We start from the raw sequence: 24,206 nt of genomic DNA, 5'->3' as shown, positions 1-24,206 counted from the left end.
AGCCGTTCCGGCCCCGAAGCCGTTCCGGGCCCTGGAGCCGTTCCGGGCCCGCCGAGGCCGTTCCGGGCTCCGAAGCCGTTCCGGGCTCTGAAGCCGTTCCGGGCCCCGAAGCCGTTCCGGCCCGCCGAGGCCGTTCCGGGCTCCGAAGCCGTTCCGGCCCCGGAGCCGTTCCGGGCGCTCTGAGGGCGCTTCCGGCGGCGCTGGGGCGGCCCGGGCGGGGCCGTGGCCGGGGCCGGGGCCCGCCATGCGCTACAACGAGCGGGAGCTGCTGTCCCTGGCCCGGCAGCCGGCCGAGAAAGCGGCCGAGATCCGCATGAGTGTCCCCAAGAAGGGCAGCGGTGAGCGGGATCCGCGCGGGGCGCAGCCGGGGCTGGGGTACCGGGGCGGGAGCGCGGGGGGATCGGCGCTGCCTGAGGGGCCCCGAGCGGGGAGGCAGGGCTGGGACAGCGGGAGCGGTGTGCGAGGGGAGCTGCGGCGGTGGGGCTGAGGATACTGGGGAAACTGGGGCGGCTCCGAGCCGGGACTGGGCGAACTGGGAGTGCTGGGGGAGGCAGGGGAAGGTGGGACAGGACCGGCGGTACCTGGGGGGCAGAGTCGGGACTGGGGATACTGGGAGGGACTGGGAAGGTGCCGTGGGTGGTGGGGCTGGGGGAACTGGAGAATCACGAGTGGGAAACTGGGGTAGGACCAGGGAAGGGCTGAGGGTACTTGAGGGGCCCCGACTGCAGAATCAGAACTGGAGCTGCTGGGGGAAGAGGCTGGAGAGGGTCTGGGGGAGCTGGGTGGGAGGATTGAGGGTACTGGAGAATCCAGGCTGGGAAACCAGGGCAGGACTGGGAGTGCTGGGAGGCAGGGCTGGGGACAGGCAGGCTGGGAGGGCTGGAGTGTGGCAGTGGGGAGCACGAGTGCTGGGCTCCAGTATGGGCGTGCAGGGAGGTTCTGGGGCTGGGCTGGGGCCAGGGAGATCCCCCATTTCCAGGGGATCTGGGGAAGAAGGTCTTCCCTGAAATCTCCTAGAAAATTCCCCTGCAAACAAGCAGTGTTGTGCTCACTCCCTTGTCCTGAGCCTTTCGTCCTCTGAGCACCTGCTGGACTTTGTCCCGTGGGGGTGACGCCCGTGCTGGCAGCTCCAGGCAGGGCTCCCAGGATCCGGAGCTTTTCCTGGAGTGCCTGGAGCCCCGTGGTGCTGCTGCTGTGAGCTCTGACTGCCCGGGAGCTGCTCAGGGGCTTTGTCACCCTGAGGCCACTCAGACACTGTCACCCTGAGGGAGCAGCCTCGGGGGGTGCCTTGGTGGGGTCAGCGCCACGCTGGGCCCTGGCAGGGTGGGCAGGGCTCCCCTGCTCCCCGTGCCCCTGCCTCAGCCCTGCCCTGCTCCCTTGTGCCCCTGCAGTGCTGAAGAAGCGCCTGGTGAAGCTCGTGGTGAACTTTCTCTTCTACTTCCGCACCGATGAGGCTGAGGTAGGGATTGGGCCTCTGCGTGGGGTTTGTTCCCCTCCTCCTTTCTTCTTTTTCTATGCCTGGATTGTGTGGGCTGGGAAAATGGTGCATGGCAGAGCTGGAGCAGGGTCCACCTTCCATCAGTTCAGCAGGGCTCCAGGAGAGCTGGAGAGGGACTGGGGACAAGGCCTGGAGGGACAGGACACAGGGAATGGCTCCCAGTGCCAGAGGGCAGGGCTGGATGGGAGATTGGGCAGGAATTGTTCCTGGCAGGGTGGGCAGGCCCTGGCACAGGGTGCCCACCCTGGATCCCTGGCAGTGCCCAAGGCCAGGCTGGACAGGGCTTGGAGCAGCCTGGGATGGTGGAAGGTGTCCCTGCCATGGCAGGAGTGGCACTGGATGGGCTTTGAGATCTCTTCCAACCCAAAGAGTTGTATGAAATGCAAGATAAATCAGGTCTGCAATCCCTTCCCTGCTGCCTGATTTGCTTCTGACATGTTGGTTCACTTGGACAAGGATTTCTTGTGGTTGCTTTTGTTCATGGCCAATGTCACCTGCTGTCCCCGTGTCCCTGAGTAGTACCAGGTGGTTTTTTGGTCATCCTCAGCTGCTGCAGCTCTGCTCACACTTGCAAGGCTCCAGGACAGCCCTTGCATAGCTCAGTGTTGGTTATTCTGGGTGTCACAGTAAATGTTTCATCTTTGATTTTAAAAGCAAATGTTTTTCTCTGGTATCACAGAGTGGTTAAGACCAGGCTGAAACTGAGCCAGTAGAGATGATTGACACCTAATTAACAAATGCAAAGTGTTGCAGGTGAGACTGGCATGAAAAGGTGATTAAAGGAACATGAAATATGGTGCAATCAGAATGAATTATTCAAAAGCAGCACCAGCTTGTGAAAGTTGCTTAAAAGGCTCCAGGGAAGTACCGTGGGTTGAGCCCTCGTGGTGTTGGGGCCCCTGTGGGTTAAACCTTCTCTCCATGTGTTTTCAGCCCATTGGAGCTCTGCTGCTGGAGCACTGCAAGATCACCAAAGAGGAGGAGAACGTCTTCTCCATCAGTGAGTGCTGCCTGTGCACCCCTTTGCCTTCCCCTGGTGGGAAAGGGAATGCTGAATGCTCAGTTCTGCTTTCCCCTGTTTCCCTGGTGCAGTGGGGTCAGCTCAGCCCTTCCCCTCCTCAGTGGGGTCACTGCCCCCAGCCCTTCTCCTCTCCCTCAGTGGGGTCAGGGCCCTTCAGGTGGGGGTCAGGCTCTGCTCCCAGGGAACAGAGGACAAGACAAGAAGAAATGTCCTCCAGTTGTGCCCAGGACAGGTTTAGATTGGATACTGGGGAAAATTTACTCACCAAAAAGGTTTGGAAGTACTGGCACGGACTGCCCAGGGCAGTGGTGGAGTCCCCATCCCTGGGAGTGTTCAGGAGATCTGTGGATGTGGCACCTGGGGACAGGGGTGAGTGGTGAACCTGGTGGTGCTGAGCTGATGGTTGGACTTGATGGTCTTAAAGGCCATTTCCAACTTTACCAATTCCTCAACCTTTCCCCTCCTCAGGTGCCAGCTGTTCCTCACTGTGCCTGTGGCCATCCCGAGGAAAGCTCAGGGATATTCCATGGCACAGCCTGAGGGACTTGCACAGCTGCACGTGCAGAGCAGCACTAAGAGCAGCCAGGCCCCACTGCCTGCCTGTGGAATCTCTGGCAGGGGGAGCTTGGTTATTGACAGATCTGCTCTGTGCTGCTGCATTTTATCCAAAAAACACCCTAGAGAGGCTCAGATAAAGCTGCTCCAGCCCCATCCTCCCCTCTGTGCGTCCTTGTGCAGCGGCAGCTGGGCCAGCTCCCCTGGGAGCAGCCTTTCATCCCGCAGCTCTCCCCTCTGCCAGAGGTATGTGGCCACAATAACAGGATGTTTCTCCAAGGCCATCCCTGTATCTTTTGGCCTGGCTGCCAGGCACAGCTGTGGTTCTGCTCTGTGCTTCCAAAGGACCCACAAACTGCCTGAACACACTGAGCCTGGAGCACCATGTGCTGGATTTTGGGGCTTTAGGGATTTTGGGAGCTCTGGTGGAGGAGGATTCCTGAGCAGGGTTAAACCCAGCGGTACCTGGTGTTGGGATGTGTCCACAGCCCATCCCGAGGTGCTGGTGCAGCCTGACCCAGGTGCTTGGCAGCAGCAGCCCTGAGGGTCTGCTCAGCAGAGCTTTGGGGACAGGAACTGGTGGCATGTCCTGGCTCTGTCCTGGTCAAGAACTGGAGTGGCACCAGGACCTGCTCTCCATGGTGGGAGTACCATGTGAATACCACGTTCCCAAAAGCTTCCAGCAAAGGCAGCTCAGGGCCTTCTCCCAGTGCAGTTTAACTCCTCTGTTGGCTGCTCCCTGCAGGTATCCCAGTTCCTCTCTCAGGGCTGTTCCCACTTGGATTTAAATTCCTGGTGTCTTTGCAAGGGGCCTCAGGGAGTCAGTCCTGGATCTGGCCGTGTGGTCCAGTTCAATTCACCCTCAGTTTGGGAAGCTGCTCTTCCCAAGGTCTCTGGCTGCTGTAAGCTGGGAAATGCTGTGGGCAGCTGCCCCAGGCACCCAGAGCCACCCAGGCAATGGGAGAGGGGCTGGAGGTGGGGGCTGCAGACTCATTCCCACCTCATCTTCGTTAACAGAGCTGCTAATTGTGGCCTGGCAGAGTCTGGGGAGCACCAGCAGCTCTGCCAGGACCTGCCTGGAGCCTTTTCCTTGTCCCTGGCAGGTTTCATCGAGGAGCCAGAGAGGAAATACTGCTTTGAGTGTGCCACGGAGGAGCAGTGCCAGGAGTGGGTTGAGGCACTCAAGAGAGCCAGGTGGGCTGAGCCCTCGGAGCCAGGGCAGTGCTGGGGGCTCTGGGCTGTGTTCTGGGATCAGGAACTGGGAGGGCAGTGCTTGTCTCCTCCCAGACAAGCTTCCCTCCAGCTCGAAATAGCATCTGAAACTTCCCCACATCCTTCTCTGCTCAGCCCTTCCCGTGCTCTGTTCCTGTCTTGCAGCTACGAGTTCCTGAGGAGGAGCCTGATTTTCTACAGGAACGAGATCCAGAAGATGACAGGGAAGGTGAGTGAGTCCCTGCAGCTCAGGTGTGGCTGATGGCTCTGGCTGGCAGCAGGGGCTGTTGCTGCCAGTCCTGCCCAGGCTGTGTGTGGGAAGGAGATTCCAGATCCCATAGGGAGCCATGGTCTCCACAGCCAGACCTGAAGACCTTCTCCTGGGTGCTCACCTAACTCTGATACACACTCTGATGCTGGAGTGGCCCAAGGTTTGGAGCTGGACAGGCGCAGAGCTGGAACAGTTCACACCTGGGCAGATCCATGGGTGGAGATGCTGCTCACCCCCTGCTCCAGGGAGGGACGTGACTGTGGCTCCCCTGGACCTTGGCTCCCTGCTGTGTCCCGTGTGTCCCAAGGGCTGCTGGGCTTTGTCTGCATCTCACTGGTGCCTCCCTGTGCTCCCCCACAGGACCCCCTGGAGCAGTATGGGATCTCTGAGGAAGCTCGTTTCCAGCTGGGAGCACACAGGCAGTGACCTCACCTGGCTCCTGGCTCCATCCCAGCAGGACAGCAGCTCCCCACTGTGACCACGTGACTTTTTTATTTATTACCCCAATGTTTTGTATTTTTTTTTAAGGGAATTCGTTGCACATTCCTGGTGCCCCAGCCTGGGGGGCTGAGCTGCTCCATGGATGCTGCAGTGGGAGCAGAGCCCCCAGCCCTGGCATGGGCAGGGGCAGGGGCTGACACAGCTCCCAGCACCTGCTCTCCTCCAGGCTGTGCTGGGGCCACCCGGGCCAGCTCCACCCTTCTGCTCAGCTTCCCTGGCTCAGGATCCTCTGCAGTCTCCCAGGAGCCATCCCAGGCTCATCCCTGGCTGTAAGAGGATGTGACTGATGCATTTCTAGCTCCAAATTAACCCCCTCCTGCCCCTCCAGAGAAGAGCCAGCTCAGCCACAGCTCCAGCTGATGGAGAGGGACATCAGCCCTGTGCAGCCACAGCCTCTTGGGGTCTTCTTTTCCCTCCACTGGGCAGGTGCTGGCATTCCTGGGGGCTGGATAAGCCCATCCAAAAGAACAAAGCTGCAGAGCACGAGGGAACAAAGACAGGGAGAGATCCCTGTGTGATCCTGCCTGTCTGCAGAGCTCTGCAGTGATCCAGCTTCCCAGGGAGGAGAGGCAGATGGAGAAGCTGGCAAAGGCAGGAGCTGCTCCCTTTGGCTGGAGGATGGAGCTGCACGACATGCACCAGCTCAGCCAGGCATTAACCCTTCATTCCCTGAGCCACTGCTGCAGCTTTTCTCCCCTCTGTGTGTCCCCTTTGTCCAAAGGGACAGACCAAAAAACTGCCAAGGTCACAGTGAGCTGCCAGGGAACCAGGGCTGCCTGTCCTGGAGCTCCTGCAGGGAAGAGATAAGGATTAGGAACAACACCCCCACAGGACCCGCCCTGGCTCTGGCTGCACCAAGGAAAACTGCCCAGACATGGGGCATGGAGGACACTCCCCACACCCAGGGCTGCAGCAGACCCAGATTCTTGACTGCCAGAGCAGCTTCCCTGGAACCAGCCTGGGAAAACTCCCAGGAAAGGCCTCGGGGAAGGTCCCAGGAGCCACTGTCAGAGGCTGCTGGCAGCAGGAATGGGGCTGGGGCTGGGGCAGGGCAGGGGCTTGGCCCAGGCTTTGGGGGCTGCAGCTCTGGATGTTGTTCCCCTCCAGCTGCCCAGCCCAGGGAAGGGGTGGAGCAGCCTCTGAGCTGGATTTGAAGGGAATTTTGGGGTCTTTTTCTCCTTGGCTGAGAATTAATGTCCAAACCAGAGGCTACACTGCAGCCTTTGGCATCCTGATGGTTCCCTCTTTACCTCATGCAGCTAAGTACCAATAGTGACAACTGTCACTGATGCTTTAGTTTTTATCTCAAAGCTGAGATTTTTCCATTTTTCCTCCCCAAATACTCCCTTTTCCTTGAATCATTCCAGGTGCTTGCTCCAGAAATTACCAAAATCAGCTGTCCTGGGGGATCAGCCGAGGGCAGCAGGGAGGGAGCAGAATCCAGGGGGGGTTGCAGACAGATGGCAACTCCAGGGGAAGCAGCAGCAAGGGATTAAGAGCAGGAACACACAGGACCTGTGCTTTAGGGAATCAGTATCCTTGGATGACTCCAAAGGGCATTTTAATCCTGCCCAGCCTGCAGTTTTACAAAGCAGAGCTGAGTTCTCAGCTGGGCACCACCACTGTAGCAAATGTGTCACCTGTGCCTTGCAGGACTCGGTGGCCTCCTCGCTGGACACCTTTCCCCAGGTGGAGCTGCCACCCTCCAGTGTCACTGTGCAGAAAATGGTGTTTTATTTGCTGTTCCAGGGAACAGTTGGGTGAGCAAGAGCAAAGCCCAACACGGATTTGAATGTTCATCACCAATGACATTTCCTAACTGAATGTACAACAAAAGCTGTGAAGAGTTGCCAGGGCCAGGCCAGGCCCAGGGACTCAGATCCATGTAGGGCAGGGCTGGGACACAGGGTGGGATTTAGGGAGGGAGGATGGTACTTTGTAGATACTTTGAAATTTGCATCAACTGTCGGCGATTTACAGACAATTGCTCATTTTTCACATTCTGATGACTTTGCTTGTTGTGTTTCAGCTAGAGACAGCTCTAGGCTCCCTGAAAGCCATTCTGTGTTGTACAGTGAACATTCCCAATAAATCCTGTTTTAATCTTTGTGATGGTCAGAATTGTTCTACAACACCAAAACCTCCCTGGGAGGGGTGGCTGGAGCCAGCTCAGGGCCTGCCCAGGGGCACCAGGGGTGGTTCCTGCTCAGGACCCTGCTGGAGATGGCTCCACCAGGGGCTTTGGAGAGGCTTTTTCAGACAATCAGAGAATAATCTGGGTTGGAAGGAACCTTTAAAGGTCAGCTAATCCAGCTGGTGCTGGAGCCAGGCCAGTGGCAGGTGACAAACCTGTGTAGGAAGAGGAGCTGGGTCAGGCTGTGGCCCGGCAGAGCCAGGGGCTGGGGGCTCTGGGTGAACCTGGGGCTGTGTCTCATTTAAATTCCAGCAGGGAATTGGCTCAGGAAGTGTTTGTGGCATCCAGCTCTGAGGTTTAAACACATCCCTGGATGCCTGTGGAGTTGCTGCACTGATGCCACTGCTGGCTAAAAGGGAGCAAAGCTTGGATGGGTTGGGAATCATGGAAGTTGGTCGGAAAAGACCTTTAAAAAGATCAAGTCCAACATGACCCAGCACTGCCATGGCCATCGCCGCCCTTGTCCCCAGGTGCCACATCCAACACTCCAGGGGCTGGTGACTCCAGCACTGCCCTGGGCAGCCCCTTCCAGTGCCTCACAAACCTTTCTGTGAGGAAATGTTCCCAATTTCCAACCTCAACCTCCCTGGCCCAGCCTGAGGCTGTTCCCTCTCCTCCTGTCCCTGTTCCCTGGAGCAGAGCCCAGCCTCCCCAGCTGTCCCCTCCTGTCAGGAGCTGTGCAGAGCCACAGGGTCCCCCCTGATCCCCCTTTTTTCCAGGCTGAGCCCTTTTCCCATCTCCCTCAGCCTCTCCTGGTGCTCCAGCCCCTTCCCCAGCTCTGCCCCTGCCCTGGGCACGCTCCAGCCCCTCAGTGTCCCTTGACGGGCTCAGAGCTGTCCCCAGGCCCTCTGTCCCTCCCCAGTGCCCAGCACAGCGTCCCCAACCCTCAGGGCTGAAGGTGCTGCGGGGTTCAGGCATCTCTGTCCCTCTGTGCCCCCACAAAATCCCCAAATCCCAACTCCCTCCTCATTCCTGCTGAGGCAGTGAAAGTCCACACAAGCTCGGTGTATTAAAATACAGACACTTTAATATAAAGACAAAACTTCAAAGCATCGTTTCAATTACAAATCAAGGGAGACACAAGAAATTAAGTGGAGGGAGGGGAGCAAAAACTAACTCTTACATTGTGGAGAATTAGAAAGGCCGGGTGGAAATATATATATTATACATACATATATACACACCAGAATTCACACTACTGCTAGGCAGGAATGAAAGGAATGACAGAACAACTTACCAGTATAAAAAAAAAAAAAAAAAAAGAAATCCAAAAACAAACCAACCAAAAAAAAAAAAAAAAAGATAAATTAGGGGAAGTTTGAATTTTAAATAATTCAGTTTAATAGGCTAAACTATATAAACTAATTCCTATTCACTAGGAAACATCCCATATCACTGTCCTAAGAAAATGGGTTTTTCTAAAAATCCATTGAAAAATGGATTTTTATTAGTAGTTAAAAGTTTACTAATCAATTCCTGAGCAACAGCAACCTCATCATCTACTGCTTTCCCCATCCAAGTCCCACTCAGCGAGGGCAGGCTCTCACTCCTAAAAAGTTTAAGTAGAACAGAGACCTAAAAAGTTGGGTTTTAATCGGAAATTGATCACTTCAAAGATTAATAGATTAAAAAAGCCAAGCAGGATGGATCAACCCATTCCATCTTTTCTTCAATAACTCCAGAGACAAAAACCTTTTAAAAAATTATTTGACTGCACCAGAAAAGCAACCAGATGTACCTCAAGAAAACCAAAGGATCACAAACATGAGAACTTCAGGGTTAGCATTGTCAAACTTGGAATTTTCAGATGTGATTTTGTTTTTACACCATAAAGAATTCAAGGAGCCTCTTCAGGAAGAAGGTCCCAAACAGTAAAAGTACTGGAGAATTATTTCCCAATTTTTTTTGTCTCAAGTTTAAACCCTGAAGTTCCCAATAACAGCATCTTTCAATGCAATATTCAGTCTAAATATATATTTATATATTTATAATGTATAAGGATAAATAAAATATGGCACAACAACATTTTGAAACAGCTTTTAGTGAAAACCTGATCCGCACATGGAGCGGAAAATGGAAATGGAGCAAAAAAAAAGAAAAAAAACCCTTTAAAACCAGTAAGACTTCAAATATTCATACACTGACTGCACATCTCTACTCCCAAAACTCCAATTCCTGTGATTTTTCCTCAGTGCTGCAAAGATAGTTCACAAAAACACTGTGTAGTTTCTGCTCCCCAAAAGCATTTTGGGTTCACAGCCCCGTCCGAGGCCCTCCCCTGCTCCCAGTCCTTAATCCTCTCTGTGCTTTTGGCTCAGGCAAAACAAGAAAAGCAGAATTTTCCACGCCTGGGAGTTGGGATCATTGCAGGGTGGAGTTACCCAGGACAAAACACACAGAGACCCCTCGGGTTTGCAGAGGGTGAATCCCAGCACCGAATCAAAGGGGTCCCACAGGAGCCACCTTGGGCCAGCACAGGCAGCCCCGGGGAGCTCCATCCCTGCTGAGGAGGGGAGGAAGGGCCCAGGGAAGGCTGAGCAGGGAGGGGAATCACCACAGCAGCCTGAGAGCAGCTCAAGCTGGAGGGGACCAGGGAACCAGAGCATCCCGAGGGCACAGATCCCACAGACCCCACAGCTCCCGGTGCCAAGGTGGGCACTGCAGGGCTCGGAGGAGCTGCAAGCGCCGGCTGTGCCCTCCCTGAGCCCGGGCTGGGTGTCCCCAGCAGCTCTGCACGCTGGGACTGTCCCTGCCCCCAGTCCCTCGGCCTCTCCTCTGCCTGGACTGTCGTCCAAATGGGAAAATACCAAGTGGGGGTAGCAGGTGCTGCTTTCTGAACACACAATCGCAACAAGGACCGAACCCCAGGGCTGCCTGTCCACGCCACAGGAAAAGACCTGGAAGGGGCAGCCCAGCAGAGCAGGAAGATCCATGTCCTTCCAAGGGAAGGCTGGGATGAGATGGAAACAGTGACCACAGGCAGTAAATCCAGTGTGGTGGGGAGCACCTGAGCTGCCAGCTGTTGTACCCCACAGGGCTGGGGTGAAGGTGCAGGAGCAGCAGGTCCGGCTCTCACCCACCTCCTCTCACATGTGTCTGGACAGGGAATCAGAACAGTTTGAGAAGATTGGAAAGCACCTTTAAAAGTCATTTAGTCCAACCCCAAAGAAGGCTGAAGAAGTGACCCCAGCACACGTCTCAGAAAGAAACTTGTCCCCAGGGGTGAGGGCAGGGACACAGCCCCGGAGCAATGCTGCAGCTGGACATGTTCCAGGTGGGATGGAAGAGCTGATCAGACTGGAAACCTTTCCACTCCTGGGCTGCAATTGCTCAAGTGACTTCCTCAAGGATTAAATTTGACTAAAGAAAGAACAAAGTGACTCAGCTGAACTGAGTGCGACCCAGAGCTGGGCAAGTTTCACACTAAGGAGTGTCAAGTCCTGGGGATTTGGAATCTCTGGATTCAAGAAGAGATGAATAAATCCATTCATGACCAAGTGATGCCACCTTCCTGCCTGCAGGACTTCAGGGACTGTGGGTGTGATCCCAGACTCAGACCCTCCAAGCTCAGCTTGATCCCAGCAGTGAGTGGGAATCCCATTTCCCTGCCAGGCTGAGCCCAGAGCCCAAGCCCAGCCAAGAGCAGAGGGAGCACAAAGGCTGCACTGGAAGATAAAGTGCTGTCCCCAACAGCAAAGAAGGTAAAGAGATGGAAGCACAAGAATTTCTGGTCTGTGTGGCTGAGGAGACACAAATTCCTGGTGATCAGAAGGAGCTGGAGATGAACTCATCCCAGAATGCCAGGGCAGTGAGGATGTGCTGCACTCCTGCTGCTTCCCTAAAAAGCTGCTTTCCTCCTCCTCTCTCCCACTGCATCCACAACTGAACTGAGGTGAAGATGCTCCCTGGTTGTCCAGACTGATCCACACATTCCTGCAGGGAACAGCCTCATTTGTGCCAAGCCAAGAGGGGCTGGAGGGACACCTCCAATTCCCATTACCCCCTGCACCAGCTCGGATCCAGCCTCTACAGCCTCAGCAATGCTTCCCACTCTCTCCCTCAACTGCTGCGTGTCCCCACATCCCTGGCTGATGGAAGAATTGCTGCTGAATTGCTCATCTGCAGCAAATCCCAGATTTAGGTCCAGTGCCTTTGGAGCCCTCCCAGCACCTTGGGTCCCAGGGGACTGGGCCTGGCTAGCCAGAGGTGGCAAATGCCCGAGAAAGGAAGAGCCCACGCAAGTCTTGTTCCTCAAGGCTGACATTCAGCAGCAGGGACAGGTTTTCCTCAGCACAGCACTCAGGAAATTCCATTTTTTTGGCAGCAGACTTGCTCCAAGATGTGTTTTTGCTTCCTGGCGAGTCCTGTGCTGGCAGCAGGGGCGTGGAGGAGGGGGAATTGTGTGACAGCCCCGGAAGGACTGGACCCAGCACCAGCAGGAGAAATTCTCTTTTTTGGAGCTGTTTGGCTTTGATTGCTCCAGAGGATCTTCAATTACTGCAAACAGGTTTCAGCTCCTGGCCCAGTGTTCCAGCAGGGGGGTCACAGCTGTGGCCACATGGATCAGATCCCAGCAGCTCCAAGGTCTGCCCTCAGCCAGGTGAGAGCTCTTCCCAGTGTGCAGACAGAGCACGAGCTGGACTCGATGAGCCTCCAGGTCCCTTCCAACTCAGGATGTTCTCTGAGTCCACGATTTTAAGCTGAGTTTGCCCTAGATCATGGCAAAGCAATAAAAGGTCAGGGAGAGGGAAGACAAAACCAGCAATCTCTTGGCAAAAACATCTCCCAGCTCAGCCAGTGCCGAGGCACCAGTCCCAAACAGCCCCCTTGGCTCCCCAGCTCATGCTGAGCAGGGCCCCTCTGGAAGCACAATCTGGGAACCACGACCAGGAGCAGTCACAGTGCAGGGCCTGGGCTGGGGGGAGCACACCAGCAAGGCCAGAGCAGCTCCAGATCCTCCCAGTGTGGGAACAGCAGGCACTGGGATGGCAGCAGGCAGTGCTGCACAGGCAGGGGAAGGCTGATGCTCAGGCAGGCTGGATCCCTTGCTGGGAACCCCAAAGATTCACTCCTGGGTCTGCTTCCCTTGAGCCTTCCCGGACGACATCTGGAGAGTCACAGACTCAAAAATCCTGGGGGTGGCAGGGCTCAGCCACAGGGCTGAGCTCCAGGGCTTGTGCTGCCCGTTGCCAAGGCTGCTCCTGAGCCAGCCCTGCCTTGGACACTGCCTGGCCACCAAGGCAGTGACCAAAGGTGACACCGAGGCACAGACAGGCTTTGCTTTTTGCTTTTCCACAGCATCCAGCAAAGAGCAGGGGACAAACTCCTCACCCAAGGCCTTTGCTCCAAAGGGTCCTGGAATCACAGAATTGTTTCAGTTGGAAAAGATCTTTCAGATCAGCGAGTCCAACAGTGAGGAGACAGTGGCCAGGCCACCCTGACCTCTCTGACAGCTCAGCCTGGCTCCCCAGAACTCCGGAGCTGCTGGATGCAGAGCACATCATTCCCACAGGGATCTGTCCCTCCTCACCATCCAGGGAGTGTCAGGTGCCAGCAGGGTGGGTGACACAGGAGAGCCAGGCCTGGAGCAGTGCTGGGAAGCACCGAAGGTTCCATGGGATCTGTGGGTTGGTTCCTTCTCCAGCAGGAATCTTGGGAGTGCCTTGGGCACCACTCAGACCAGGACAGGGATGGCAGCTGAGTTTTCTTCCTGGAGGTGAAGGGAGGCACAAGAGCTCCAAGGGGCACCATATCCTGGCCCCTCTGCAGGAAAGGATCTGATAAAACCAGGGGGATGAAAAGCTTCTACTTGAATTTCCTCCTCTCTCTCTTTCACCAGAGATAAAAATGATGGGGGACAGGTAATTAGGAGATTAATTAAGGCTGCTGTCCCTCCAGCAATCACTCATTTACAGTCTCCAGAAGCCCCAGCACTCTGCTGTGTGCTGGGGAAGAAGCTGGAGCTGCCCAACTCCCAGCTGCAAAACATCTGGGTTACTGTGCTCCTGGATTCCAGGACATACACTGTGTTTGGCTCCTACGAGAAGCTACTGGATGTTCCTCTCTTCCTCTGAGCATTCCTGCCCTTTTCCAGGTTTTCCTCATGCTGCCAGTCTCTCAGCAGGACACAGCCTGTCCCACACAAAGCAGAAACATTCCAAAATGCCCCCAACTCTCAGGACTTTCAGTCCCTTCCCAGTGGATAAGGAGGCAAAGCCAGACCCCAGAGGCTGCACTCAGAGGCTCCCATGGAAGACACACTCAGGAATCCACAGAAAACTGCACTTGGTCCTAAACCCCTCTAAGACTGCCCAGGATGAGCCCTGCAGAGGGTGGGAGCTGCTGCAGCCCCTGACCCCCTCTCCAAACACTTCCAACCCTGCTGGATCCAGGCAGCAGGAGAGCCCAGGAGGGCACAGGGACCTCAATGACCCCAAACCCACAGCAGCTCTTTGTGACCCCAGGTGCTCCACGGAGCTCCTGCCAGTGCCTGACTGCTGCAGTGGGAGACTCACCAGAAGGGATTTAAAGCCAGTGCTGCCCCTCTGAGCATCAGGATCAGCAGGGAGGTGTTTTCCAAAGCCTGAATGTGATTTTTTTTCCAGTCATTTTGCTGTTGCAATCCCCTTTCTACTGTAGTTTTCTTTATTGGTGCTTGGCCCGGCCTGAACTCAGACCAGCCTGATCTTCCTTAAATGGATCCTCCTTCTCCTCCTCACTTTGTGCACTTGAATAAATAAGTTTTTACAGGTTCATTGTGCATTGTACAAACTAAAAACAAAGGAAATAAAGCATAGGAAACTTAGAAGTTTTCATCACAGCTCTTTAAAATCAGCCCTTCCTGCGCACGACACCGAGTCACGACGCAAGTCCCTGCCCCAGGGGGACAGTGACAGCACAGGCAGCCAGGTCAGGGTGTTTTTGTGAACTACCATTCAGGAACCTACTCAAAAGCAAAGGAACACAAAAGCAAAATGCACCTTGTTAATCCATGTACACGGCCAAGCCGGGTTGGAGTCAAGTATCAAAACCCTACCAAGGAAACACGTCGTGCTTGGAACAGAAAAACAACGAGCTGAGCAAACTCTGCAGCCTGCAGCAGGACAGAAACACAATGTTCAGCCTTCCCAACGCTGGGGAAAGGGCTGCACCAGCACCAGCCAGCACACACCCTGCTCAAACACCAAGGCCAGCCCCAAGAAGCGAGTTACCAGACCAGCTACCAAAATTCACAGTGACCCCAGCGCCACCAGCAACTGCAAATGGCCCAGGGAAGTAGTTTGGATGGGGCAGGACTTGGATTTCTCCTGTTCCAGCTGTGCCTGCGTGGGCTGTGCCTGCCCAGGCTGCTCCAGAGGGGAGCACAGAGCCCTCGTTAGTCACAAACTCAATTAAAACCCACCCAGTTAAAATGGGCCTGGCTCAGTCCGAGCCAAACCCCAGGGGGAGAATTCATTCCTCTGTCAGCCCCGGCTGCCAACCAAGAGGATTTTGGGATATGAACACAGTCAGGGGAATAAATAATCTGCAGACCTTTAAAAACTGGGTTTGGCATTGGTCAACCCCCCAAAATCAGCACCAAGGATTCAAACCAGAGGCACAGTTCTGACGGACAAAATAGCACCGAGGAGGCTCTTTTACATCTCTGCTGGTGTGCCAGTCCTTTAGTATCCAGAGAATTTAATAATAATAACTTGCATTTATGAATCTAGGTGGAATAAAATAAGTCAAATTTGTTTTCACTTTAAAAAAAAGATAAATATTTTATCTAAACTATCAACAATACAAACTGGAGCTTTAAGCATTTCTTTTGCCTTTTTTTTTTTTTGCCTTTTTTCCTTTTTTTTTTTTTTTTTTTTAGTCAGATTCACAGTAAATGTTTGCTCTGTTGTTTAGGTCTTTTTTATGATTTTTGTTTTGTCCAGTAGTAAGAGTAGAAACCCCTGCACAGGCCAGGTGAGCACCTTTCAGTGGAAGCCGAGTGAAGTTGGTCCACGTTGTCCTTGCATAGGTCACATTGGGTTGAGGTAGAAATCCTAGTTACCTGCACAACAGAAGGAGAGGAGGAGACTCATCTAAATAAAAGGCAAAAATTTGCTGTGTTGTTAGAAGTGTCAGTCATTCCTACATTGCTCCAAGACCTCTTCAGATGAAGCAAATCTTGACCCAATCCCAATTAGAGGAAAGGATGGATGTTCCAAGGGACGTGTGGCCCTTCCAAATGCTGCAGATTTTCAAGCTGTGGCTGTGTTGAACTCTTTTCTATGGGACTGAAATCAAGTGAGGGGGAAAGAGTAAAAAAGGTATTTCCCCCCTCAGTATTTCACCTTTTTATAGTAAAAGTTAATCTGCTTTGAGTTTTGTTATTATTGTGGGGGAGGGACATCATGAATCATAGAAAGGTTTGGGTTGGGAGGGACCTCAAAGCCCATCCAGTGCCATGGCAGGGACACCTCCCACTGTCCCAGGCTGCTCCCAGCCCTGTCCAGCCTGGCCTTGGGCACTGCCAGGGATCCAGGGTGGGCACCCTGTGCCAGGGCCTGCCCACCCTGCCAGGAACAATTCCTGCCCAATCTCCCATCCAGCCCTGCCCTCTGGCACTGGGAGCCATTCCCTGTGTCCTGTCCCTCCAGGCCTTGTCCCCAGTCCCTCTCCAGCTCTCCTGGAGCCCCTTCAGGCCCTGCCAGGGGCTCTGAGCTCTCCCTGGAGCTTCTCCTCTCCAGGGGAGCACCCCCAGCTCTCCCAGCCTGGCTCCAGAGCACAGAAGCAAAGCAGATTATTTCATCCCCAGTTCCTGCTTCCAGCCCTGCTTCCCCAAGGACTAAACACACCTGAACACATTTCTGTTCTCACTGAAATCAAGGCCACTGCTCAAACACCTTGGCTTCAAGTCACAGGGCTTGGGATCACAACCACCTCTGGTACCATCACTTCTGCTCCTGAGCTCCACAACCCAGCTTTGACACCCAGCTATTTTTCTACAGGTCCCTTCTGTGCTTTGTCTCTATTTTCAGTATTTTTCAGTGATAGGGACTGTCCCACCTGATGGATCCTAGTCCAGCATGGTCTCAGTTCCAGGTAATTCCAACAGAGGATCTCACACAGAGACCCCAAACTGACCCTCCTCACCATCCCCATCCTCTCTCTGTTTGGGGTTTTCCAAGCCCTCCTCTCTGCTGGCACACAAACCCTTCCTCAGCCTCCCTTTCCTGCAGGGAAGGACCTGGCAATACTTACGTGCCTCCCAAAAGCCTAACCAGGGGTTTGTGGTGTCTGAGGAGGAATTTGATGAGGAAGACACTACACACAATGCACAGAGGCTCTCTCAGGTATGTTGTAATTGAGTTTTATAAGCAGCAAAGTGTGTTCAACCACGTTTGTAGCTTTGGTACCAGTGGACAGCAACAACATCACAGACCTACAAGGAAAACACGGAGCCAGCTCTGGGGCTGGGCACGCTGGATGCACTTGGCAAGCACAAGTTGGTACAGCAGGATTGCCACAGAGTCTTTGCATGAACCACAGTACCCAGCTCTGTGGTGGTACAGTTTATTCTGGAGTAGCTCTAGAGACAGTTCAATAAATACCTGCTGCAGGAGAAATGCACACAGCCTCCAGAACCCTCCTCTCCTACAGCCTTTGTGGAGAGTGGAGCCCACTCCCCCCTGCACATTCCCTGTGCTCCCAGGGCTTGTGAGCAAAAATAAAACATCTGCTGGGGCTGTTCCTGCTGGCCCTGGCAGCAAGTCCAGCACAGGGAAGTGACAGGGAGTCACAGCCCTTCTCTGCTACCTGTGGTTGTGTTTCCAGTGTTGCAGGGGACACTGACTGCACTGCAGGCCCAGGGAATTTACTCTCCAAGCAAGGCTGAAACTTATAACCTAGAGATTTTTAACTCAATGACTATTTAGAGCAGCTGTTGTTGCCTGGCAGTTTTTACTGACCACCACGTTGTCACACAGAGTCACAAAGAGGCACCTTTGGGCACCTCAGTGCTACGGACAAGGACTGGTTTGGGATAAACAGGCTGTGCAAGAGGGGAGGGGGATCAGATGGGCAACACCCTCTTCCAACAACTGTATAAAACCACATGGAAAATAGACATTTCCTCCTGCTACTACCTCCAGAAATAATACTTTCTCTTTCTATGAAGAGATCTCAGCTTGAATAAAACCCTGACGCAGAGCAGAGTTACCCCTGTGAGCACTCCTTGTCGAGAAATCCTGACTCCCAGAACAGAGAGCACCAACACTTCCCATCCTCTGCCACCAGCTGATTTGCTCCCCACATTTTAGAGATTTCTCTACCCATTACAGAGGTTTCTCTCCCCCATTTTAGGGTTCATTTTCCCCATTTCAGAGGTTTCTGTTTCACGGAGCCCGGCCCTGGCCTCTCTCTGCAAAGGAAGAAGCGTCAGTGAGCATCTCGCACGCAAACTCCTCTGGTTTTGTGTCTGGCCTTACCTTACAAAACAAGAACTGTTAGCTAAGCAAGCTCTTTATCGTGGCTTAACCCCCGAAAGGTGCGAAGCATAAGGAGGCTGCATGCCAAGGGTCACCCACATAGCGGCCGTGCCAGCGGCGTTGGGCTGCGGGAGCACGCGGGGCAGGGGCGGGTGATGGACTGTAAAGGAGGGGCGGGAGGGCTTGTGCTGGAGAGAAGCCAGTTTAATAGACAAAGAAGAGTTAGACTGGACAGGAGCAGAGGAGGAGGGCAGGAACGTCTCGCCAGGAGGGATGGAGGGCAGGTTCTGCAGGAGAGCAGGCTCAGAGTTAGAAGCGAGTAAAGGAGGAGGGGGAGGCAAGGACACGTTAGGAGGGGGCGGAGGGGGATGAAAGACAGATTGCACTGGAGCTCTGTTGAGGTGCTGAGCAGGTCTAGTCTCACTAGATGTTACTAAATTAGAGGAAGAGGGTGGGAAGGATGAGGATGAGGTGCTGGCAACAGCCTGCAGAGGGTTTAAGCTTAGCACGGTGCTGCTAGAGACAGCACTGCTGCTGAAACTGGCTCCAAATTGATGAGGAGAGGAGGCAGAAGGCACCGCATGGTTAAAAATACCTGCAAACAGGAGAGAAAAACTCAGCTTCAACAGATGGGCTTTGTACAGTCTCAAGTGACAAGAGAAACAAAACAAAAAAGACAAAAAAAAAAAAAAAGAAACAAACTAACAAAAGCAAAATTATAATAGTTACAGCCCCATACAAAAATATGCAGCGTGAGAAGGCAGCAAGCAATGAAGAGATAATGGTGCAGGCCAGGAGGTACAAAAGATTCCACTTACCTTTCCTACTGCCAACCTCTAAATGCCACGAGGAAAAATGGTCAGACCCAAGAACTGTCAGTTCTATACCACACGGGCAGAGTTTTGATGAGATTAGAAGTGATCTTTAGAGTTGCTTATCTGAAGACTCAAAGTGCTGCTCTTCCCTCCCCACCCTCCTGCTCCCCCACTTACAGGGCAGCAGAGGGGAGGTGTAATTCCAGCAAATCTACGTGCTGAGAGATGTGAGAGTTAGGATTTCCCGACATGGTGCCTGAATGATTATGGACAGATAAGAAAAACTGCCCTAGACACTTAGAAATGGCAGGTTCAGCCTATCTTCTGGTCCTGCCAGCTTGTCCCCAGTGTGGGCCACAGAAGCCAAGCCTGTGCAGAATCCCAGAAGTGCAAGGTGCATATGGCATTGCCCTTCCTGGCCAGGAAATGCTCTTCATGTCCATTCACGGGCCAGAATCTACAGAGCTCCCAACACCAGCTCCTCTGATGTTCTGCTCCTCCTGGATCATGCTAAATCCATTCAAGGCCTAAACTCAACCTTTACTCAAGTTGACAAGTGAGAGATCCTTAACATGGTACCAGGACAAGTCAAATCTGTTACCTGCAGGCAGACCTAAGTTGGTTCCAACACAGCAACATCTGAACAAGCAAACATTATCAATCACAAAGTCTGGGTGTATTGTTTCATTAAGGTGGTACAACAAGCTCATCTAGCAGACAAAGCTCATGAGATTTCACTGTAGGGAACTGAAATCATCCTAGCAATTCCAAGAGAAAGAGAGAGAGAGAGAGAGGAGACTGGTTATGTGGGACAGATCTGCTTCGCATCCTGTAGAAATGAAAGGGTTTCACCCCTGGAGAGGCAGCGTCAGACTTTCCTTTAGGCCCTGTCTTATACCAGAGAAAGAGTTCTGCCTACCTCCAACTGTTCCACCTGTAACCCCAGGAGAGAAGTTCCCCATAGTGTGAGAATTAGTCAGTCTGGTTGCAGCTGATGACACGTGGACCAGACTGGCAGCAGCTGGCATTGAATTAAATAAGGACTGCAATACTGAGGAATTTGTCACCGAGTTGAGGTTTGCTTGCAAGGCCATGGGGCCGAGGGGGAACTGTGATCCAGTGGTCAGAGTGTTGAGGAAAGGATGGTGCGTCGGGACAGACGGCGCTGGGTTCCCTGCTGAGGAAACAGCAGTAGAAAGGCTTTTACCATTCAGAAGGCCACCAGACGAAACAGCAGCAGAAATGAAAAGGTTGTGGCCATTTTTAAACTCCACGTCTCGGTCCCTTCCCTTGCCGACCTTTCCGTTGTGCTGCACAGAGTTTTTCTCCACGGACCCCCCCGCTCGGGCGCTCAGCTCGCTGAGCTCTTTGCCCTTCACCCCCGGCCGGCTCAGCTCTTCTCCCTTGGAGCCCAGAGCTTCCAGCTGCCTCTTGTTCAGGAACAGGTTCGTGTCTGCCGCCCCCAGCTCCTTGCCTCGCTGCGAGGGGAAGCCCAGGGAGCAGCTGGCAGCCGAGCCATCCCCGGCTTTGTGTGGAAGAGCAGCGCCGTCCATGAAGCCGTGCAGGCCCAGCTCGGAGGACAGGCCCCCGTTGTAGCTGAAGCCATTGGGGGGGTTTGTGCCAGGGCTCAGCCCATCCGAGGGCACTGCCAGGCTCTTCCTGGGGTGTCCCGGGACCTTGGTGTCCATGGGCAGCCCGTCCTCGGGGGGCGGCCTGAAGGCAAACAGGGAGTTCTGGCTCAGAGCTGACACGGCCTGCAAGGGGCTGTCTGTGGTTTTGGTCAGGTTGATGTCAGATATCGGTGAAAAAGTCGATTTCCATTTGCTGCTGTTCATGCTCTCGTTGCTTTGTGCTTGTTTCCTCCCCGATATGCTGCCACCTGGTTGGGGGGGAAGGTTTACAAATGTCAATAAACAGCATTCACTAAATCTGCCCCTTGAAAAGGGGGTTCTATAGAATCACAGAGTCCTTAAGGCTGGAAAATACCTTTAAAATCACCACCCAGCACCACCACCATGGTTATCACTAAATCATGTCCTCAAGTGCCACATCCATTGGTTTTCTGAACACTTCCAGGGATGGGGACTCCTCCACTGCCCTGGGCAGCCCCTAACAATGCTTGACAATCGTTGTAGTGAAGAAATTCCCACAATATCCAACCTAAACCACACCTGGGACACCTTGAGGCCATTTCTTCCTGTCCTGTCCCTTGTTCCCTGGGAGCAGAGCCTGATTCCCCCTGGCTGCACCCTCCTGACAGGGAGTTGTAGAGAGTGAGGAGTCCCCAAGCCTCCTTTTCTCCAGGCTGAGCTCCCCCAGCTCCCTCAGCTGCTCCTGGTTCTCCAGACCCTCCTCTGGGCAGCACGCACATTTTTTATCCTTCAAAGCCCACCTTTTATCAGTCTGTAATTATATTTCTGAACCAAAGGCAGAAATGTTTGTGAAGTCATAAAAGTATTTAAAATTCAGTTTTACACTCTGGAAAATCTAAGAATACTGATCTTTTTCCCCATTTTTGTACTACAGGTCCCTCCTCAAACCCTGAGTCAGTGAAACTCATCAGAGCTTTGCTGACCTGTGACTACAGAAAGAAGTGACCCAAAATCTGTAATTAGCAGCCACCTGGCTTAATGATGATTAAGAATGACACTTGGTCCAGCAGCAGAGAGAAACATCCCCCTGACTGCCAGCTTCACCCATCCCCAAGTCCAGCCATGACCACAAACAATTCCCATTCCTCACACATACCATTTTCAACAGTCTTCTGTGGAGATTTGCTTTCCAATGATATTGTTGCAATTTTCCTCTCAATTCTAGTGGGAAAATAGAAAGGTTATAGCACCTATAGCAAACCTTCTTGCACATTTCCCCTCACAATCTATACTCCTCATGATCATGAGGAGGGTATAAATAACCAACTCAGCCCCACAGTTTTGTGTCACTAAAGGAATTTACAAGCATCAAAAAACCCACCACAACTTTCATGCAGCAGCTATTACAAGAATTAACTGCTCTTTGACAGGATTAGTACACCTTCAGAGAACTTTGTTATTTTTCTTTCAAAACAAAAGGTAGAACCACATTAGTATAGTGATTATTTTCCATAGAACCATAGGATGGTTTGATTGGGAAGGACCTCAAAGCTCATCTCATTCCACCCCTGCCATGGCAGGGACACTTTCCATTATCCCAGGCTGCTGCAAGCCCCATCCAATCTGGCCTTGGGCACTGCCAGGGATCCAGGGGCAGCCACAGCTGCTCTGGGCACCCTGTGCCAGGACCCTCCCAGGCTCCTGCCAACCCTGGGCTGAGCCCCCTCCTGAGTCGAGGGGAGGAGAGGGGCAAACCAGGCTGGTTTGGGGGGCTGCCAGCAGGACTCGGGGTGCAGGAGGTGCAGCTAGGGGTGGGGGTGGTGGCTGACATGTGTCACTGTGTCCTGACACATCAGCCCAGCCCTGTCCCTGACCAGACCCCCCAACAGCCCCACCCTGAGCAGCCCTGAGAGCGCTGTCCAAACGCTCCTGCAGCTCTGGCAGCCTCGGGGCCGGGACCATTCCCTGGGGAGCCTGGGCAGTGCCAGCACCCTCGGGGGGAAGAACCTTTCCCTGAGCTCCATGCCAAGGCCTGGCACAGCTCCAGCCCTCGCTGGGCTCCAGGAGCTGTCCCAGAGCAGAGCTCAGCCCCTGCCCCTCTGCCTCCCCTCGGGAGGAGCTGCAGCCCCCAGGAGCCTCTCCTCAGTCTCCTCCATTTCTCAGTTATTTTTCCAGCAGTTATCTCCAAGGCCAGATCCTGCCAGCCTTCCAAACACAGCAGCAGCAGGTTCCCCCATTCTACTGCCTGAATACCTGCCCTGTTCACAGCTTCAGCCACATAAGAGGTTTGGGATAATGGGATGGGCCTTCAAGCAGGGAGAACAAAGAGGCTTAAACACACCCCTCCTGCTGAGAGCAGTGTTATCAGCCCTGAGAGAAACCCTATCCTGAAACTGTGCCTGTGCATTCACCTGCTGCTATTGTGCTCATCCTCAGAGCCCTGCTCGTCATCCGATGTCAGGGGGGAGTAATGGACACCGTTGCTCTGAACGAGGGGCTTCTCTTTTTTCAGCACTGGGGGCTGGTCATTGTCCTGGTAAGGAACAGGAGAGTTCTTCAGGGAGTTTTCAGGAGAGGAAATGGCTGTTATTTCTAAGGGCTGGTTAATGTTATTGACCTGGTGAGAAGGAAAGAAAGCAGTTACACATGAGAGCATCCCTGGAAAAACATCTTGTTAAGGATTTTAATGCAGGTTTTTTAACTTGCTCTGGGACATCCAACAGCTGCTTGTTTAGCACTGCTGCTGCTGTCTTCCACTTCCTGCATTAGAACATGGGTGAAAGCTCCAATGTAACTTGGAAAAATAGCTAATTTTCATTCTTTGATTTCATGTTTGACATCAGAAATGACAACCTGGGATAAAACTTTTCTTCTCAAACTATACTGCAGGATCACATGCACACAACTCTCTAGCTGGCTTCATTAGCAGGAATGCCATATGCTTCTGGCACTCCTCTGCTGTTTAGTCAATCTTAGCTTAAACTATTTTCAAAATATTGAATCTACAGCCTCAAAAATCAACTTCACTGCAGAAACAAGCTCTTTGTCATGAGGGAAGAGATTATTTTTAATTTTTAATCCTCTGACAGCAAAGAGTTCTTTGAAGACGTTCTGCCCAAACAGAAACTGTTCACCAACTTAGAGAAAACGAGAGGCAGGAGAATTGCTGCAAAGAGCCTTCATGGCAATTCCAGCTCCAGCCTGGGAGCCTGGAGCTTATCCCTTGTGGAATCCTCTAATTCCTTCCTCCCTCAGGGAAATCCCCAGAGCCTTGCCTTGGAGAGACTTACCCTAGTTTACCATGGAGACTTTCCCCTCCTGAGTGGACAGAAAAGACTTCCCCATGGAGTCTTGCACAACACTGATCCATCCCAGTTCCTTCCCCCATATGTTCCAACTTCCCCCGGTTTCTCCTTTCCCTTTTCCTGCTTGGTTGTTGTTTCCTGATGGCCAGCCCCATCTTCTCTGAAAGCCAATGCCCTCTGCCCTGCCCTTGGTACCACCCCTGTGCCCTGCCCTACTTAAACCTTGTGCAGTGCACATGGTTTGTCTTTTGTCCCCGGTTTTCCTTTGGTGTGCTGAAATAAACCTTGCTGGAATTCACCATACGTTATAGATACATATTATAATATTGACTTTTTACAAATATTAAAATGGATTTTATATGCCTGATGTTAAAGTAACTGTGTTATAAATATATAGTCTTTATTTCTGTTATTAATTAAGCTTAGATATAGTAGTGAAATAGCTGATAGAAGTGTGCTTGTGTTAAAGTGCCTGCTTGGATGGGATAACATCCCATGAACACAGGATGAGGACACCTGTACAGATCTGCCAACCATCAGCACTCACTGTCTGAAGACAAGTGAGCACCAAGGCCCAAACTGGAGGTGATAAAGAGAAGGAACCAAAACCCAGCCAAGAAACATGCAAGCTCTAAAAAGGCAAACTCAAGGAGGGGCCATTTAAATAGTTCTTGGAATATGCAAACTAGTTTATGGATATGCATAAGTCTATGAATATGCAACAGGCTGAGGTAAGGAAAAAGGTATTTAAGGGGTATCCCCAAAAATAACAGGGTGCT

The 24,206-nt window shown here is 53.0% G+C and overlaps 2 protein-coding genes across 6 annotated transcripts in view; one reads left to right on the top strand and one right to left on the bottom strand.

The window, feature by feature from the left end:
- The first annotated feature begins 13 nt into the window (after positions 1 to 13).
- Positions 14 to 7,165, top strand: PLEKHJ1 (pleckstrin homology domain containing J1). Its single transcript, XM_021528302.2, has 6 exons — positions 14 to 338; positions 1,392 to 1,459; positions 2,432 to 2,498; positions 4,178 to 4,268; positions 4,452 to 4,515; positions 4,918 to 7,165. Exons 1-6 carry the CDS (start codon positions 245 to 247, stop codon positions 4,981 to 4,983), a joined length of 450 nt encoding a protein of 149 aa, XP_021383977.1. The 5' UTR covers positions 14 to 244; the 3' UTR covers positions 4,984 to 7,165.
- Positions 7,166 to 9,355: 2,190 nt separating this feature from the next.
- Positions 9,356 to 24,206, bottom strand: part of DOT1L (DOT1 like histone lysine methyltransferase) — a 79,387-nt gene continuing 64,536 nt past the window's right edge. For 3 of the 5 annotated variants that reach the window (XM_021528254.3, XM_021528257.3, XM_077788782.1), the window contains 4 exons: positions 22,534 to 22,739; positions 21,279 to 21,343; positions 19,450 to 20,409; positions 9,356 to 15,296 (listed from right to left, as the gene is read on the bottom strand). In XM_021528254.3, the coding sequence (XP_021383929.1) occupies positions 15,289 to 15,296; positions 19,450 to 20,409; positions 21,279 to 21,343; positions 22,534 to 22,739 (1,239 nt within the window). In that variant the 3' untranslated portion in view covers positions 9,356 to 15,288. Of the gene's footprint in view, positions 15,297 to 16,582; positions 18,311 to 19,449; positions 20,410 to 21,278; positions 21,344 to 22,533; positions 22,740 to 24,206 lie in introns of those variants that run through there. The other 2 variants (XM_077788781.1, XM_077788783.1) reach the window with 2 other exon arrangements.

The sequence above is a fragment of the Lonchura striata genome, chromosome 28 (genome assembly GCF_046129695.1).
Source record: "Lonchura striata isolate bLonStr1 chromosome 28, bLonStr1.mat, whole genome shotgun sequence".
NCBI classification, from domain to species: domain Eukaryota; kingdom Metazoa; phylum Chordata; class Aves; order Passeriformes; family Estrildidae; genus Lonchura; species Lonchura striata.
This window is presented reverse-complemented; position numbering and strand designations above follow the sequence as displayed.